The sequence below is a fragment of the Phocoena sinus genome, chromosome 20 (genome assembly GCF_008692025.1).
Source record: "Phocoena sinus isolate mPhoSin1 chromosome 20, mPhoSin1.pri, whole genome shotgun sequence".
Classification (NCBI taxonomy): domain Eukaryota; kingdom Metazoa; phylum Chordata; class Mammalia; order Artiodactyla; family Phocoenidae; genus Phocoena; species Phocoena sinus.
Genome location: NC_045782.1, coordinates 51,066,410 through 51,081,903, shown reverse-complemented (window position 1 = coordinate 51,081,903; position 15,494 = coordinate 51,066,410). Strand labels below are relative to the sequence as shown.

Below are 15,494 nucleotides of genomic sequence, written 5' to 3'. Positions count from 1 at the left end.
GGAACTAACACAACATTGTAAATCAACTAAACTTCAATAATAAAAATATTGTTATGAAGCAATTGGATTCCAGAAGATAATTGTTTTTTATTTATTTTTCAGCTGCACTGGGTCTTTGTTGCTGTGCGCGGGCTTTCTCAAGTTGTGGCAAACAGGGGCTACTCTTCGTTGCAGTGCGCAGGCTTCTCATTGTGGTGGCTTCTCTTGTTGCGGAACACGGGCCCTAGGCGTGCGGGCTTCAGTAGTTGTGGCACGTGGGCTCAGCAGTTGTGGCTCGCGGGCTCTAGAGCTCAGGCTCAGTAGTTGTGGCACACGGGCTTAGTTGCTCCATGGCATGTGGGATCTTCCCAGACCAGGGCTCGAACCCGTGTCCCCTGCATTGGCAGGTAGATTCCTAACCACTGCGCCACCAGGGAAGCTCCCAAAAGATAACTTTTTTTTTTTTTTTTTTTTTTTTTTATGCGTTACGCGGGCCTCTCACTGTTGTGGCCTCTCCCGTTGCAGAGGACAGGCTCCGGACGCGCAGGCTCAGCGGCCATGGCTCACGGGCCCAGCCGCTCCGCGGCATGTGGGATCTTCCCAGACTGGGGCACGAACCCGTGTCCCCTGCATCGGCAGGCGGACTCTCAACCACTGCGCCACCAGGGAAGCCCAAGATAACTTTTTAAAGTCAGGGGTCCGGGATTTCTGAGCCAGGATGTGCATTCAAGACCCTGCCTTTGGGAATTCCCTGGTGGTCCAGTGGTTAAGACTCCACACTTCCACTACAGGGGGCCCAGTTTCAATCCCTAGTCAGGGAATTAAGATCCCGCAAACCACGCGGCCAAAACATAAAAAAAAAAAAAAAAAAAAAAAAAACCTGTGCCTTCATGGTGCAGATGATAGAACTACAATAGAGGGAGGCAGAGCCCAGGGCTTGGATCCCCTGAGACACCCCCTTTCTGCGCCATTGGAACCCAAACCGCCAGGAACACATCTCCGCCATCACACCTGTGGGCTCCTGAATGGCCAGATAAAAAGCCAGCCTGCACCCCTTTCTTCTTCCCAACGCACGGCATCCCCAGTGTCTGCACTGGAAGCGAATGTCACCCTCAAAGGCCCTCTAGATAGGCCATCTGTGGACTGGGCTGTGTATCTGTGAGCCACCATTGTTAACTTTTCATTTATGTGTCATCTGCTAACTAGAGAGAAAGCCCATTGGGCTGGGGCCTGCTCTCCAGAGCTGATTGTTTGGAATTTTGCCAGCCAAGTTGTTAAACGGCCAGTAGCTTGAAACTGGCCATAATGGGACCATTTAGTCCACAGAAAGCATCGAATGCTGCCCATCAGGGCTTCCCCTGCTCCCCAGAGCCAGTTTGCCAGCACACCCCTGGCCTTAGGTTTCTTCAAATCCCCCAGAAGGACTGGCCACATAGTTTCCCGTATGGGTAAGAGTCATTAGATAAATGACTAGTTAAATACTTACAAAGAATAATCGATTTTGAACAATGACTCCATCCAAGCACTTTTGAATGCGTTAGCTCATTTAATCTTCAGAACAACCCCTAGAGGTAAGTAGGATTATTGTTCCCATTTCCCAGATGAGGAAACTGAAGCTCACTCCACCAGGGAGCAGGAAACTGCCTGAGCCTAAAGCCCCAGGTCTTCCCCACAGATCGCTTGTCCTACCAGCCTCCATGGCGAAAACCTGTCCCTGTGCCAGGCCTGCTGGTCACTGAGCCAGCAGAGTATTTCTGTCTGTAGTGGCACCAGTGAAAAAGGGCGACGTGTGGGGACTTCTCTCCACCTCACCTTCACCTTGTCTCCCTAACTTTAATCTGCCTTCCTTATCCCACTTCCTTCTACCTCATCTCTGCATCTGAATTAGGACCATTTTTCAACAAGGCCTTTGACTCCCGTCTCCTCTTGTCTATGGAAGTCTTTCTTGGCCTTAAACTTCTCTCCTATAGACACTTTGGTGAACCCTGTGCTTTGTAACTGCCTTCAGGTCTGGACAGACATCCTGTGTCCTTGCACAATCCCATCTGATGACTGGGCTTAGTACACACCCCAGGTGTGTACAGCTAGTAGGACAGCTCTGGTCTGGCAGCTCCCCAAGGGCAGGTCACAGGATTTTCTCTGCCTGCTCCCAGGGCCCAAGGCATGATGGGCATGGATTTTGTTGGTGACAAGGCGTGTTCTGGTGGTTTCTCAATTCTGTTGTGTACAACCCAGTGCTCTCATTCTCAGTAGAGACTTCCTTCCTCTTTATGTGGAACACTGCCCTGTGTTTATTAACAGCACCCTGCTTGCTCCAAAGAGCGGTGTGGGCTCTTGGGGTTAGGAAATAGCACGCATCCATCATTTGACCCGAGGTGCCCTGTGTTCCTGACAGGAGGGCACCTGTCACTGCCAAACTTGCAAAAAGAAAAATGACCAGGGGCTTTATTTTAAACAAATGCTTCTCCTCCAGGACTTGCCTTCCCTTTTTTTCCCCCCTAAATGTACGCTGGCTTCCTGTGTTTCTGAAAATTTCCAAAACCTCAAGCAGCATCTCACTGGAAACTACAGACCTCTCCAATATTTCTCTCCGTTCTGCTGATCCTGGTCCATTTATATTCCCTCTATGACTCTGGGATTTAGAGATAAGGAAGTGAAAATAGGTTCATCCTCACTGCCCAACAGGCTGGTACCTGTGGAAGAGCCGCATGCAGGTGGTTTAGACACTGCTAATGTTTACCAGTCCCTGGATCTCTACTTCTGGGTGTGCGGAAGATCGACTTTGCTGGAAGTCAGGAGAGGCTATGTGATTCTCCTGGACAATGAACCGTGAGCAGAGGTGTAGTACTTGCCGACATTCAACCCTCCAAGCCTCTCATTGCCAAGTTCTAGCTGGTGCACAGGAACAGATAGGAAACGCTTTAGGCTTTGTGGTTCATACTGCAACTACTCAGCTCTGTTGCAGCATGAAAGCACTCATAGATGATACATAAACAAATAAATATAACTGTGTTCCAATAAAACTTTATTTACAAAAACAGGAGGCAGCCCGAGAGCTGTAGTTTGCCAATTCGGAGCTACAAGGCAGTGGAAGCTCCTACAGGCTGGATCATTATATCACTACCCAGAGGGCAGTTTTTCTTGAGAGTCACCGAACTGCAGCGAACTTTGCATGAGTGAGAAGTAAGACTGTAGGATTGGAGTTACCTCAGCAGAGCTTAGCCTTACCTGGCCCATTTACGGAGTCTCTTGCACCAACCTGAGGAAGCATGTACCGTTTTTTGTGGACAAAGGAAGTGATACTCAGCCCCCGCCTCCCCCGCTGCCCAGGGCAGGTCCACTCCAACCCATGCCTCTCCAAGCTTAGTGTCTCCCCCACCCCACTCCCCAACAGAAGCCCCGACGGGTCTTGCTATAAACTTGCTTTCAAGGTAACTCTGTGCTTTAGTTTGTACTGTTTCCACTTCCAAAAATTCCCTTCCGTCTCCTTTCTATCTACCCAAATCCTTCCCAACTCAGATCTCCCTCCTCCAAGGAGCCTTCTTGGACAATCTTCTATGATTGATCCTATGATTAGAGTCACTGCCTGAGGTCATGAAAATGAGAAAAAGAGAAAAAGAAAGCCAGCCCTTGTTGCGAGTGATCCATATTGCTCAGGGGGCTTCGCTGAGCTCACCCAGCAGAGTTGGAGGAGAGAAAGACTGGGCCCCGGGAAAGGTGAGTCACTTAATCAACGGGATCAATGTCTCAGACCCACAATCGCCTTTGTCTGGAGATAACTGCACATAGGATTAAATGACCAAGAAAAGCAAGGGAGGGGCTCCCCTGGTGGTGCAGTGGTTAAGAGTCCACCTGCCAATGCAGGGGACACGGGTTCGAGCCCTGGTCCGGGAAGATCCCACATGCCGCAGAGCAACTAAGCCCGTGCACCACAACTACTGAGCCTGCACTCCAGAGCCTGCAAGCCACAAGTACTAAGCCTGTGTGCCACAACTACTGAAGCCCGCGCGCCTAGAGCCTGAGCTCCACAACAAGAGAAGCCACCGCAATGAGAAGCCCGCGCACCGCAACAAAGAGTAGCCCCCGCTCGCCGCAACTAGAGAAAGCCCGCGCGCAGCAATGAAGACCCAGCGCAGCCATAAATAAATAAATAAATAAATTTGTAAAAAAGAAAAAGCGAGGGAGGGAATGCTTAATGCAGATTTGGGGATTATGTGTCTGGGGAGGAAAGGAATATGCATTTGGGAAGAGTCATGCAAGGGTTTTCAAAGGTACTAGTCTTGTACTTCAGTTCTATGTTGGGTATGTGGGTGTTTGTTTATTATTCTTCAAACTGTGCATAGGTTATACACAAACTTGGTATATGATATAATTCTCAAAAAAAAGAAAAGAAAAGAAAAGAAAAGGTGTGTCAGGTTGGAAGGCTGTCTCGAACCTTGAAGTCAGTGGCTGCCACAGCAACGGGCCTCCTGTGTTTTGAACTCACGGATGGGGCTAGAGAGGCCCACTTCCAGGCTGATCAATTCCTGTCCCATAGAGAGAAAGTGGCAGGTGCCTGAGTCCAAGCAGACAACTGAGGCCCCCAGAGAAGGAAGACCCTCCTAAGAAGGCTGTCTCCTGCCCTCCCTTCCTGTCCCCCTCGGCAAAGACCCACCTCTGACATCCCTTCGAAAGTGTTGCCAGAGACTTAGCTACCATAAGACACACCTGGCAATGGGAGGTGGGGCTGCCTTATCAGGGGGCTGGCAGGTACAGGACAGAGAGTACAGGCCTCAGTGCTCCTTCTGGGAACGGCCATTAACTGTTCTGGGATTGGTATGGCCTTTGTCCCTTGTGGACATGTGACATTTGGTGAAAACGCAATCTGGTATAAAGCAGTATAAACTCACATCACCTGAGGACTGGCTTTGACCTTCCCACTACTTCCAATAATACAGACAAGCTTTTGTGTCTTTTCAGTACCACTGAGAGAGAAGATAAGGTGCATTCCAGGGGGTGGACAGGGCTAGAAAGTAGATTGTGATATTTAAGAGCTCTGGGAGCAAACACAAGTACCTGCGTTCAGATCTCAGCTCCACCCTGAGCTAGCTGAGTGACTTGGGGCAAGTCACTTACCCTCTCTGATCCTGCTTTTCTTTGTTAGTTGGGGATATGCACAGTCCCCACCTCCCTGGGTTGTTGTATTAAACAAGATAATCCAAATAAAGAATGGCGCAGAGCTGGGTTCAGAGTACATTCTCAACAGACATAATGTTTTCTCATTGAGCCAAAATCTCAGTGATCACAGAGGACTGGGATTTGCCTGGAGTAGAAGTACTCCTGCACTAAGCCCCCATCTTCTTTAAGGAAAAAGACTAGGAAAAAACCGAATGCTTCAAAAGTGGCAAAAAAAAAAAGTGGCAAAGTTTACCTTGCCCATGATATAGTAGAAATAGCATAAATTTGCCCTGGCAAGTAGTTGTAAAAAAAATAGGTTGTGTTAAACAAACAAGGGCTGGCAATAGCATTTGAAGTCCACGAAAGGAGAAGGGAGCCATCCCACCTCCAGGAGTGCCTGGGTCCACCCTAACCCAGCTGCCCCGCAGACCTTGGTGCTGCTTGTCTGCATTTGGTCTCTTTACCTGGCACTTCATCCTCTCCCATTCTCCCTCTCCTTCTCTCAACATCTTTCTGCTTCTCCTGGCCACCTCGTCCTTTTGTCCTGGCATCTTGAAGCAACAGCAGCGAAACAAGAAATAAGAATTTGAAGAGGGAGAAAAGGAGGGAGGGAAGGAAGGGATGGGAGAAAATGAGAGATCTGATCCCATTGCTACCATAAATCAAGCAGGGGCTGTGTGGCTTTGAGTCGGTTCCTCGCCCTCTCTGAGCCTGAAGACTTAGAAGTTTCAAATCAGAGAAGATGTGCAGAGGTGTACAAAGTTTCACGGGGAGCCTGCATGTGGTGGGCCTTGGGTACCAAGAGTCCCCAAGTTCTCTCTCTGTTTTTTGTTTTTGTTTTAATTTTTTGGCTGTGCCGCAAAGCATGTGGGATCTCAGTTCCCTGACCAGGGATCGAACCCACGCCCCCTGCTTTGGAAGCACGGAGTCCTAACCACTGGACCGCCAGGGAAGTCCCTCCCTCTCTCAGCTTTGTTGGATCAGTTTGGGTTGGGGAGTAAGAGGTAGAAAGGAAGAAAAAAGGAATAGGAACGGAATGCACTGCAGAGATGGAGGTTGGGAATGTCAGTTCTCCACCCCTCCCCCATGATTGCCCAAGACAGCTGGTGCCTCCTTTTCCCCATCTGGGGCTCACTACTTTTCAAGTGTCTGCTGTGCAAGTCCCAGTGCCCTTGATAGCTCTTGTTTGTGAGCCCCACTGAGGTGACACTGCAGCATTAAGGAAAGTAGTATGGTGTAATGGTTAACCGCAAGGTTCTGGAACTACGCTGGGCCAATGCTTCACTCCAGCACTGATTACTGTGACCTTGGGTAAGCTCCTCCCCTCTTCTGGGCCATAACCGCCTTGCTTGTGAAATGGAATTCTGGATTGTCGTGAGTTAACAGACAGTAAACTCTTCAGAAGGTGCTGGCTCACACGAAGTGCTTGGTAAATGGCAGTTGTTTGTGATGGTCCAGCTACTTATTGTTGCCTGTCTCTGTACCAACTCAATGACTTGCATTCACAGCATCCTTGTTATCCGGGCCCGGAGGAAATACTGGCTGAGGTTGTTTCTCTTAGTTGTTGTAACATGGCCCGTTCTGTAGCCTAGAGATCATTGATGTAACAAGGATTTTGTTCCTTCCAAGGCTACTACTGTGTTTTATTCGTTATTAACGGGCATGTTTTTATTGTTCTGTGTTACCTGATGCACACTGTCCTCTCAGATTAAAATAATAATACCTTCAGTTAATAATACCTTACACTTGGGGAGCTGCTTTCATCCCAGCAGCTCAAAGCCCTCTACAAACAGGACCTCATTCATTCTCCCTGGCACTCCTGTTTCCCAGTCCGAGAAGGGGAAGCCCTACCCTCATACATCACTGAAGAGATTCTCAGAAGCCAAAGTACTGATTAAGTATTTCCACTGCTCACGGCCACAGCTCAGAGGCAGAACTCTGTTGCTCTCTCTGCCCAGGGTGACTTTAGGCCCCCAGCAGATAACCAGAGTGGCTTGGGGCTTTGTCTTCCATGCCTATGCCAGGTGCCTACAGCTGTGCCCTGCAAATGGTAAACTAAAGAAAGCTTTGGAATAAACCACACTGATATCCAAGAAAAAAAATAGGTTTGGCAATTTTGGTGTTTTCAGGACCTTTGTCTTCCTTGAGAACTTCTTAAATAAGACCTAAGGGCTCCTGCAGCCTGAAACGCCTCTGCCCAGTTAGATCCTACTACTCATGGCCCTGGCATGCTTGACAACTGTATGTACTTGTGGAAACTGGAGCCACAGTGACAGTACTTCCTTGTTCTGGGCTGCTCGTGGGCCAGGCCCCTTGGCAATGGCAGCTGCTGGATACTCACTTTTTTTTTTTTGCGGTACACGGGCCTCTCGCTGTTGCAGCCTCTCCCGTTGCGGAGCACAGGCTCCGGACGCGCAGGCCCAGCGGCCATGGCTCACGGGCCCAGCCGCCCTGCGGCATGTGGGATCCTCCCGGACCGGGGCACAAACCCGCGTCCCCCGCATCAGCAGGCAGACTCTCAACCACTGCGCCACCAGGGAAGCCCTGGATACTCACTTTTGATTTCACCTTGCAATTACTGGAAGGGAAGGGCTGCAAGCTGTACTTGACTCTCTAGTCACACTCCAGTTCTCAGCCCATGAGCGCTTGGGGGTGGCCAAGTGCAATTACGGGAAGAGAAATGGGTCTTTTGGCCGCGGCAAAAAGCTGACTCCTGCTTGTTCAAAACAAACAACAAACAAACAAACAAAAAGACTAAATGGGACAAACTCATTATAGTGCCTGAGGCTGTTTTTCATCAGAACATAAACACTGGGTGTAACTTTTTCCTATTTATATTCTGTTTTTTTACATGGTTAAGTTTTCTTAGATGGAGAGTTAAATCCACTTTAGGCAAAGTCAAAATAGAACCATGGCTTGCTTTCTTCTTAGCCTCCCGTTCTGAAGACTCTTAACTAATTATTACATATTCTTTGACTGGTATTTCAGATCCAGAACTTACTAAGTTTTTTAGAAACAGAAATTCTAACAGTGAATTCCTAGCAATGTTTACCTTCCTAAACTCTCTGGCCTTTCTTCAGTATGCTTAAACTCCTAGTTCTTTCCCCACCCGCACAAATCCCAAGCACAACCCTTGAAGGTTAAATCCTAATCCAGAGGATGGAAGCTCAGTGCATATAAATAAACTTTGTTTTTAAATGTCAAGGGTTGAGAGCCGGTACATGTATAGAAACAAATTAAAGTTTCAGTTAGGCCAATCAATTTAAGGAAAAACAGTTTTTTAGCTTGGAATATTAGTGTCTGAGAAAGTCTCGTTTCCCCCTTGCAATTGTATTTATAGTGTACATTAACAGTAGTTTTCGTCTTCAGAGAGCCAAGTTTTTGTCCTAAAAACGTAGGGGAAGACTGTTGGGCTCTTGGGGTGGGTAGTGGCTGGAAGGAGGCATGAAGGGGGTACGTTACATTTCAGTAAAAAGCTTAAAAAAAAAAGTAGAGCAGCTTGAAAGTTTTTTAAAAAATAAACAATTTTGAGAGTTGAGCAGCTGCAAAGGCTCTGTCTGTTTTCTATTTTGATCATTCTGTTTCTCGAGATGACCACATCTTTCAGAGGAAGTGAGTCAAAGCCACTCTGTCTTGCTTTTCCAGCTGAGCATGTTCAGTTTCAATGAAGTAATGAATGAACTTGGCTGCACCACCCCCAAGCCTACAACAGCAAACAGAGGGGCCTCGGCCAATCAGCAGGCACTCAAGGTTTTCAAGTTGAGTTCAAACAGGTCCAAGGGAGACCAATCAGCGCGCGCGGCTCCTCCCCAGACGCCGGGCCGTGGCCAATCATGAGCCAGGACGAGCCAAAACACAGCGTTCGACCAATACCGGGGAGCCCCACGGCGCCGACGTTCGCCAATGGGCGCGGCCAGGCAGAAAGGGAAACAGTGCGGGCCCGCAGGCCGCAGGATTCGAATCGAACGTCTGCCAGGGAGCCGGGCGCCGGCCGAGCGGCGCGGGCCAATCAGCGGCGGCGGCTCGCGGCCCCCGAACGTTGGGACACCCGGCCCCGCCCCGCACTGTTGTTTGTGGTGTCGGCCGGCCGCGCGAGCCGGACCACAACACTCGCCCGGCGGGCGGCGGGGCGGGCGAGGGTCCGGAGGCCGCGGGCGGCGGCGAGCGCGAGCCGAGGGCGGCCGGCCTCCCGCGGCCGCCGATCCCGGGAGGGGGCGCCGGCCGGAGCCATGTCGGTGAACATGGATGAGTTGCGGCACCAGGTCATGATCAACCAGTTCGTGCTGGCCGCGGGCTGCGCGGCCGACCAGGCGAAGCAGCTGCTGCAGGCGGCCCACTGGCAGTTCGAGGTGCGTGCGGGCCGAGCTAGCGAGTGCTCCCGGCCGGCCCCGCTCCCCGGCCGCCGGCACTGGGACAGAGGCGCAGGCCGGGGCGCCCGGCCGCGCGCCACGGAAGGGGGTGGGGGGAGGAAAGCTCTATTTATATCGCCCCGTCAGGCGCTCAGCGACCTCGTGGTCTCGCGTGGGGCGCGGGGCCCTGCCGCCCTGTACCTCCGCGCGCGGCCTGGGGACGCCCCCTCGAGCGACGCGGGCCGTCCGTCCGAGGGGTCGGGCCCGGCGGCCCGAGCGCGGCGCCGCGGACACTGCGGATGAGCCCGGCCGGTGGGGCAGGGCCGGCCGGTGGGCTTCCTGCCCCGTCCCCGTTAACCGCCGCCCTGCCGCTATGTTTGTCCGCAGACCGCCCTGAGCACGTTTTTCCAAGAAACCAACATTCCCAACAGCCACCACCACCACCAGATGGTAAGTGTGGCCGGGCTCCGGCGGGAGGGCCGGCGGGCTGGAGGGCCGGCTTCGCCGCGGCCGCAGCCCACCCGGGCGGCCGAGGGTGCGGGCCGGGGGCCGCTGTCAGGCACCGACGGTGACAGCCATGTTGCCGGGGAGCGCCGAGCCGCGATGTAAACAAAGAGCCAAAATGTCTTCCAGGAAAGAGCGGCTCCCAGGGCCGGCTGGCTCGCCCAACTTTGCGGTCAGGCCTCCTGGGCTGCTGTAGTTCGACCTGAGGCCTTGTGCTCGGCGCTCCCCCTGGGCCAGGGGCTAGGAGGGCGGCGAGGGTGGCCGGCGGAGTAGCCGGCTGGCAGGGAGTGGGGAGGGGGGCTCGGACGACAACTAGACGTCGGGGGAACCCGGGCCGAGTGAAGGGCCCCGAGGGGACTGAGACCTGGAATGTCTGTCTATATGGAGCACCCGTCTTGCTGTTGGAGTGGCAGCCCCCCATCCAGACAACCCAGCTCTGCAGAGAACAGGAAAGGGATAAATCCACCCTGGCCTGGGAGCTGGGCTCTACCCAGAGAGTTATGTTCACTCTTTCCTGTTCATGGAAAAAGACCTACCCTGAGCGTGGAAGACTTACAGATTTTTGACAAGATAAGCCAAGAATGCGTTTAATCTCAGTAGGTGAAGATACATAAAACACAGGAAACAGAAGTGGTTCAGGCCTGGATTTGCTTTCTTCTCTTTTCCAAGCTGGCCCCAGGCCTGGGCCTTTGCCCTCCTGCCCTGCTTTCCACAGGCATAGGACATCCCTTTCACTTTAGAGGATTGAATGCCTTCTCTACCTCTCTAGTTACCTATTAGCCCTGCTGGTGGGGGGAGGGCCTCAAGATAGGGATTGTAAAACATGATTCCCCAGGAGATCTGTTATGGCTTCTGGAGTACATTTTTGGCATTTTGGTGTCCTTGCCCGTGGCTCCCTTCTCAGAGCCGCTGCCTTGCCTGGAGAAGCTGCAAATGGTTCCTCTGCTGTGTCTTGTCTTTGGCGCTCTGTATTCGTCTAGTTGCAAAGGACAAGTAGAGAGGGGTCTGTTTTGACCCTTTTAACCAGCTCTTCTCTTGGAATAGCCCATATGCTATTTGTATAAATCAAAGAACAAAAGCGCATCGGAATATGATGAGAATTACGCTGGCTGCAGGGCTGTGGCAGTTGAGGCTGGGCTCTTGGTAAACCCAAGAGGGGTTCATCTCCAGGGGACCCTCCCCTGTACCGGACCATGGGAAGCTCGGGTGTGAGCCTGGAGCTTGCCTCCATCTTGCCTCCGTCTCCTCCTAAAGGGGCCTTGAGGTTTGTTCCACCAACTGTGGTCGTTTCAAAAGGCCCAGGCTTCCAGCACAGCCACTTTGTGTTGCCCTGAACAGAGGGGCTCGCCCCCGAGAGCTGGGACTGATGGTCCTTTTAGGTTCTGTTGCTCCTTCCCTGCAAATCCTGAGGGACTGTAATCTTTTTGAAGCTTCCCTCAAGGGCTGTGGCTGGTTTTTTAACAGACATTATGATCGGTGTATCCATGAGAACGCCATCCCTGCCCTCAAGGAGTTGGTAATTTTTTTTAGAGATAATATAAATCAAAGAAAAATGTTAGATTAAAAATACCAGAAGTGACCCAGGCCCAAGAGCTGCTGATAAATGGTTGTCCCATAGATGACTGTACATACACAGTCGGAGGCATCTTCCTAGATAAGGGAGGGCTCCTGGGTTAGATTGGGAAGGGCCGGGAAGAGGAGAAAGACACTGGATGCGAAGCAGTAGGACATTAGCAGGGTGCAGTGGACGCTGGGTGTGCTTGAGAGCTGGAAAGCTCCATCCATAGCTATTAGAAGCAGAGCTGGAGGGACTTTTACAGGACCTGGTCCAAACCCCTGGTTTTATAGAAGTAGAGAGAAACTCCAGAGAGGTTAAGGGACTTGCCCGAGCTCACACAGGCAGGTGGGCACAGGCCTGCCCCGGATCCAGGCCGCTGCCGCTGCCGCTGTCGGGGGCGGGGGGCAGGGTGGCTGCTGAGGAGACAGGCTCCACTGGCTCGGTGAACTGGGGAAGTCGGTCACGATGCTGTGATGCAATTGGCCTGTCCCCCCCAACCCCCCATTCATTGTTTCCTGCTGCCGAGAAGTCAGCCCTGGGGGGGGTGGGGGCGGGCCGGGGAGGAGTGAAGGGAGCAGGGAAATGGTCTGGGTGGGGCCAGGCCGGGTCCTGTGGCCTCCCTGGAGAGGACGCTGGTTGGAGCGCCCCAGCTGCTGATGTGGAGCCGGCCCAGTTCATCGGAGGGGGTTTGCCCCCCTCCCGTGGGCCTGTCCTCCTTCTGGGCTGGGGTTTAATTGTAGAGCTGTGGAAGCTCCCGGGACAGAGCCCTGGGAGCAAGGTGAGGAGCCCTAGAATCGTGCTCCCTGAGCCCTGTGCCTGGGGGAGGGGCCGGTGTTGCTAAAATTAGGAGAAATTCAAAGAAGGGCTCCCGTGGCTTCCTGGGAAAGGGAGAAGCTGCTGCGGGGTCAGAACTGGCTTTGGGCAGGCCTTGTTCTCTGCCGCCTGTTCCGTGCACCCTGGTGAAGTGCTCAGGGGGGTGGCACCCCCATGCCCCCCACGCCACAGGGCTGGGAGGCCTGCGGTCCCCGCTGTTTGCAGGGAGGCTGCCAGTTACCGCCCAGCAGCCCAGCCCCTGCCCTTCCTGGCTGGGGTCCCTGCTCACGGTGGTGGCAGAAGACAGCAGATGCTGGGATGTCTGCAGCTGCCCTCACAAAGCGGGCTGAGAGGGGCTGAGCGTACCGAGACACTGGCAGCATCTGGCCAAGGGCAGCCTGCTGGGAGACGCCAGTTTTTGTCCTCGGGGAGCCCAGGCATGAAGTTGCACTTGACTCTTTAAGTGCAGAGTGGGGCTGGGTAGAGGTTAAGAGCTTGGGCCTGCAGACCCGGGAGCCCCGGGATTCGGGCTTCTCGACTTGTGCCCTGCAGCGGTGTGTTTTTGGTCCAGTGACCTGAGCTCTGGGCCTCAGTTTCCTCATCTGTAACCGAGAGGACCATCAGAATGCCCTAGCACCCTGGTGAGGAGTGAGAGAGCGCAGGCTGAGGCCCCGAGGCCCGCGGGCTGGCGCTGTGGATGTGGAACGGACCCAAGCACCAAGCCAGTGCAGCCTCCCCGGGGTTGGCATAGGAGGGAGATCCTGGATCTGGCCGCCTTCCCTTGGCTAACAACCTCGGAACGTCTGAGGGCGGACTATTGAGGAGCCAGCTGGTTTCTCACCCAGGGTGAGGCGCTCAGCGGTGGTGTCCTGGGCTGCCTCCCTTGTCCTGGCTTCAATCTGACACCCTAGCTTCTGCCGGAATTGACCGTCTACTTCTGACACTCAGAGCGTCATTCCCAAGCCTCAGGAAACACTCTTTGGTTTTGACAAAAATTGTAGGAGTCCGCCCCCGGTTTTCTGTTTTTATTGGCTCAGGGTGCAAGGGGTGCTTTTGTCCTGCTGAAACCTCTTACGGACTGAAAAACGGGGAGGAAGGAGGGCCCAGCGTGGGTGCGCCCCGTGGGAAGGCTCTACGGACCCGCAGACAGTGGCCTGGGATCGGGGCGGTGGGTGGGGGCGGTGCAGGCAGCCCTCGCAACCCCAGTGTTCTCTCCCAGCAGATGTGCACCCCGAGCAACACACCTGCCACGCCGCCCAACTTCCCCGACGCGCTGGCCATGTTCTCCAAGCTCCGCGCCTCCGAGGGCCTGCAGAACAACAACGGCCCCATGACCGCGGTGGCCTGCTCCCCCCCCGCAAGCTTCAGCCCCTTCTGGGCCTCGTCCCCGCCCAGCCACCAGGCCGCCTGGATCCCACCCTCCTCCCCCACGGCCCACAGCTTCCACCATCTCCACCACCCGCAGCCCACGTGGCCGCCTGGAGCACAGCAGGGGGGCACCCAGCAGAAAGCCGTGGCTGCGATGGATGGCCAGAGATGAGACTGGGTGCCGCCGGGCGCTGGGCTGGAGCTGGGGGGCAGTCCAGGGTCGTGGGGACACAGGAGGGCCGGGGCAGGGTGGGGGGAGCTGGGGTGGGCGGGGTTTCCTGAAGATCGCACTGGAAGATTTTATAAGAGAATTTTTGTGGGTGGAGGGGACAGTAAACTTCCTGAGCCACTTGGGTCCTTCAGGAGTTTTCTCTTCAGGCAAGTTTTTTTTCTCTTTTTAATATATAACTATAATATATATATGAATATATAAAAGTAACTAATGTATGTGAGAATGGGGCTGGCTGACGGGTGTTGGGTCAGCGGGGAAGGGCCAGAGAAGCCTCCCCTTGGGCCAGCACCCCACCCTCCACCCCGGTCCCGGGCGCAGGTGCTTGGAAGCCAGGTGGTGTGATCCTGCAGTCACAAAGTGTCTGCCGGCTGCCTCCTCCCAAAGGCCACACCTTCTGGAATCAGGAGAAGGACCACCACCTCTCCACTCCACGTGATGGCGGCAGGAGGGATGCGCCAGCTGGCTGAAGGTGTGGGCCCTCTTCGCCGTCCTGAGGCTCTCCCCACCCCCAGCCAGTGGCTCTCCAGCTCTTGTCGCCTCTGCCGGTGTCACCCCCGTCTCCATCTAGGTGTGCAGGGCTTGTGCGGGACTTTAAGAGCCAACTGGGGTCAGAGGCCCGGGCTCTGCCAGTGGGCTTGACCCCCATAGCTGCCCTGCCTCTTCCACCATGCAGCCCAGCCGCGGACAACAGAGTGGAGGGCTTGCCTTTGGATTTAGTTCCCAAATCAGTCATCTCACCAGGGTGAAATTTTAATTTAAAACTTAAAAGAGACTTTTCTAACTTGCCTGGTTTGCGGTGCCTTTCTTTACCTTGGTGTGGAGAGCGTGTTCCTTGGGCAGAGGGGTGGTGAGGCTCTCGGCTGTGCTGCGGTTGGGGGACCAGCTCCATTGCCACGTGGCGGGTCTGGATGCTCTGATAAGGGGCATCCCGGCCAGGGGGCCATGCGACAGGCTGGATCCGGTTGGGCGTGGGGAGGAGAGGAAGGACAGCTCCTGGCTTGGTTACGGTAACCCTCTCCCCTTGGCTCTCACCACCGTGCAGCCCACCGCAGGCTAGGCCTCAGCCCCGGAGCCCCTGTCTTTGCCTGCAGTGGGGGAGCTGCCTCCCCGCCTGGGGGCCCAATGGCAGCCCCACGCTTCTGCCTGCTCCCCCAGGCACTTGCCACTGAGCCTGTCTCTGCCGTCCCTGCCCTCAGCCTCCTTTGGGGTAACCTGTCCCCATGTGCATGTTGTGTGGCCCTGTCCCAAAGGTCAACCGAGGCGATCAGGGAGCCACAGAGACTGGGTGGGTCCCCAAGAGGACTGGCTTCCTTTCCCTTCCCCCCTTCGCCCGGCCTTCAGGCGCTGGAATGGAAGCAGCAGTGATGGCAGCTGGGCTCTTCTCAGACTCCAGCGCAGGTGGCCAGGTGCGTGAGGAGCTTGTCCGCCCAAATGGAGGAGTGGGTGGCTGGCCCCAGGGCTGGGATTCCTCCTGAGCCCCCTGCCCCCCGTAAAAAAAAAAACCCCTTTAACAATGTGTGAGTGGGCTCGTTCC

At 54.2% G+C, this 15,494-nt stretch overlaps 1 protein-coding gene across 1 annotated transcript; it reads left to right on the top strand.

Annotated features, from left to right (window-relative positions):
• The first annotated feature begins 9,089 nt into the window (after positions 1-9,089).
• UBALD2 (UBA like domain containing 2) lies at positions 9,090-14,745 on the top strand. Its single transcript, XM_032617128.1, has 3 exons — positions 9,090-9,485; positions 9,873-9,935; positions 13,583-14,745. Exons 1-3 carry the CDS (start codon positions 9,366-9,368, stop codon positions 13,898-13,900), a joined length of 501 nt encoding a protein of 166 aa, XP_032473019.1. The 5' UTR covers positions 9,090-9,365; the 3' UTR covers positions 13,901-14,745.
• Positions 14,746-15,494: the final 749 nt, after the last annotated feature.

What these genes read in the sequence shown, in the direction of transcription:
- UBALD2 (XM_032617128.1), top strand. Translation starts at nt 9,366, where the DNA reads ATGTCGGTGAACATGGATGAGTTGCGGCACCAGGTCATGATCAACCAG. An exon ending in CGGCCCACTGGCAGTTCGAG is followed by an intron (nt 9,486 to 9,872) that starts GTGCGTGCGGGC and finishes GTTTGTCCGCAG; the next exon opens with ACCGCCCTGAGCACGTTTTT. An exon ending in GCCACCACCACCACCAGATG is followed by an intron (nt 9,936 to 13,582) that starts GTAAGTGTGGCC and finishes CTCTCCCAGCAG; the next exon opens with ATGTGCACCCCGAGCAACAC.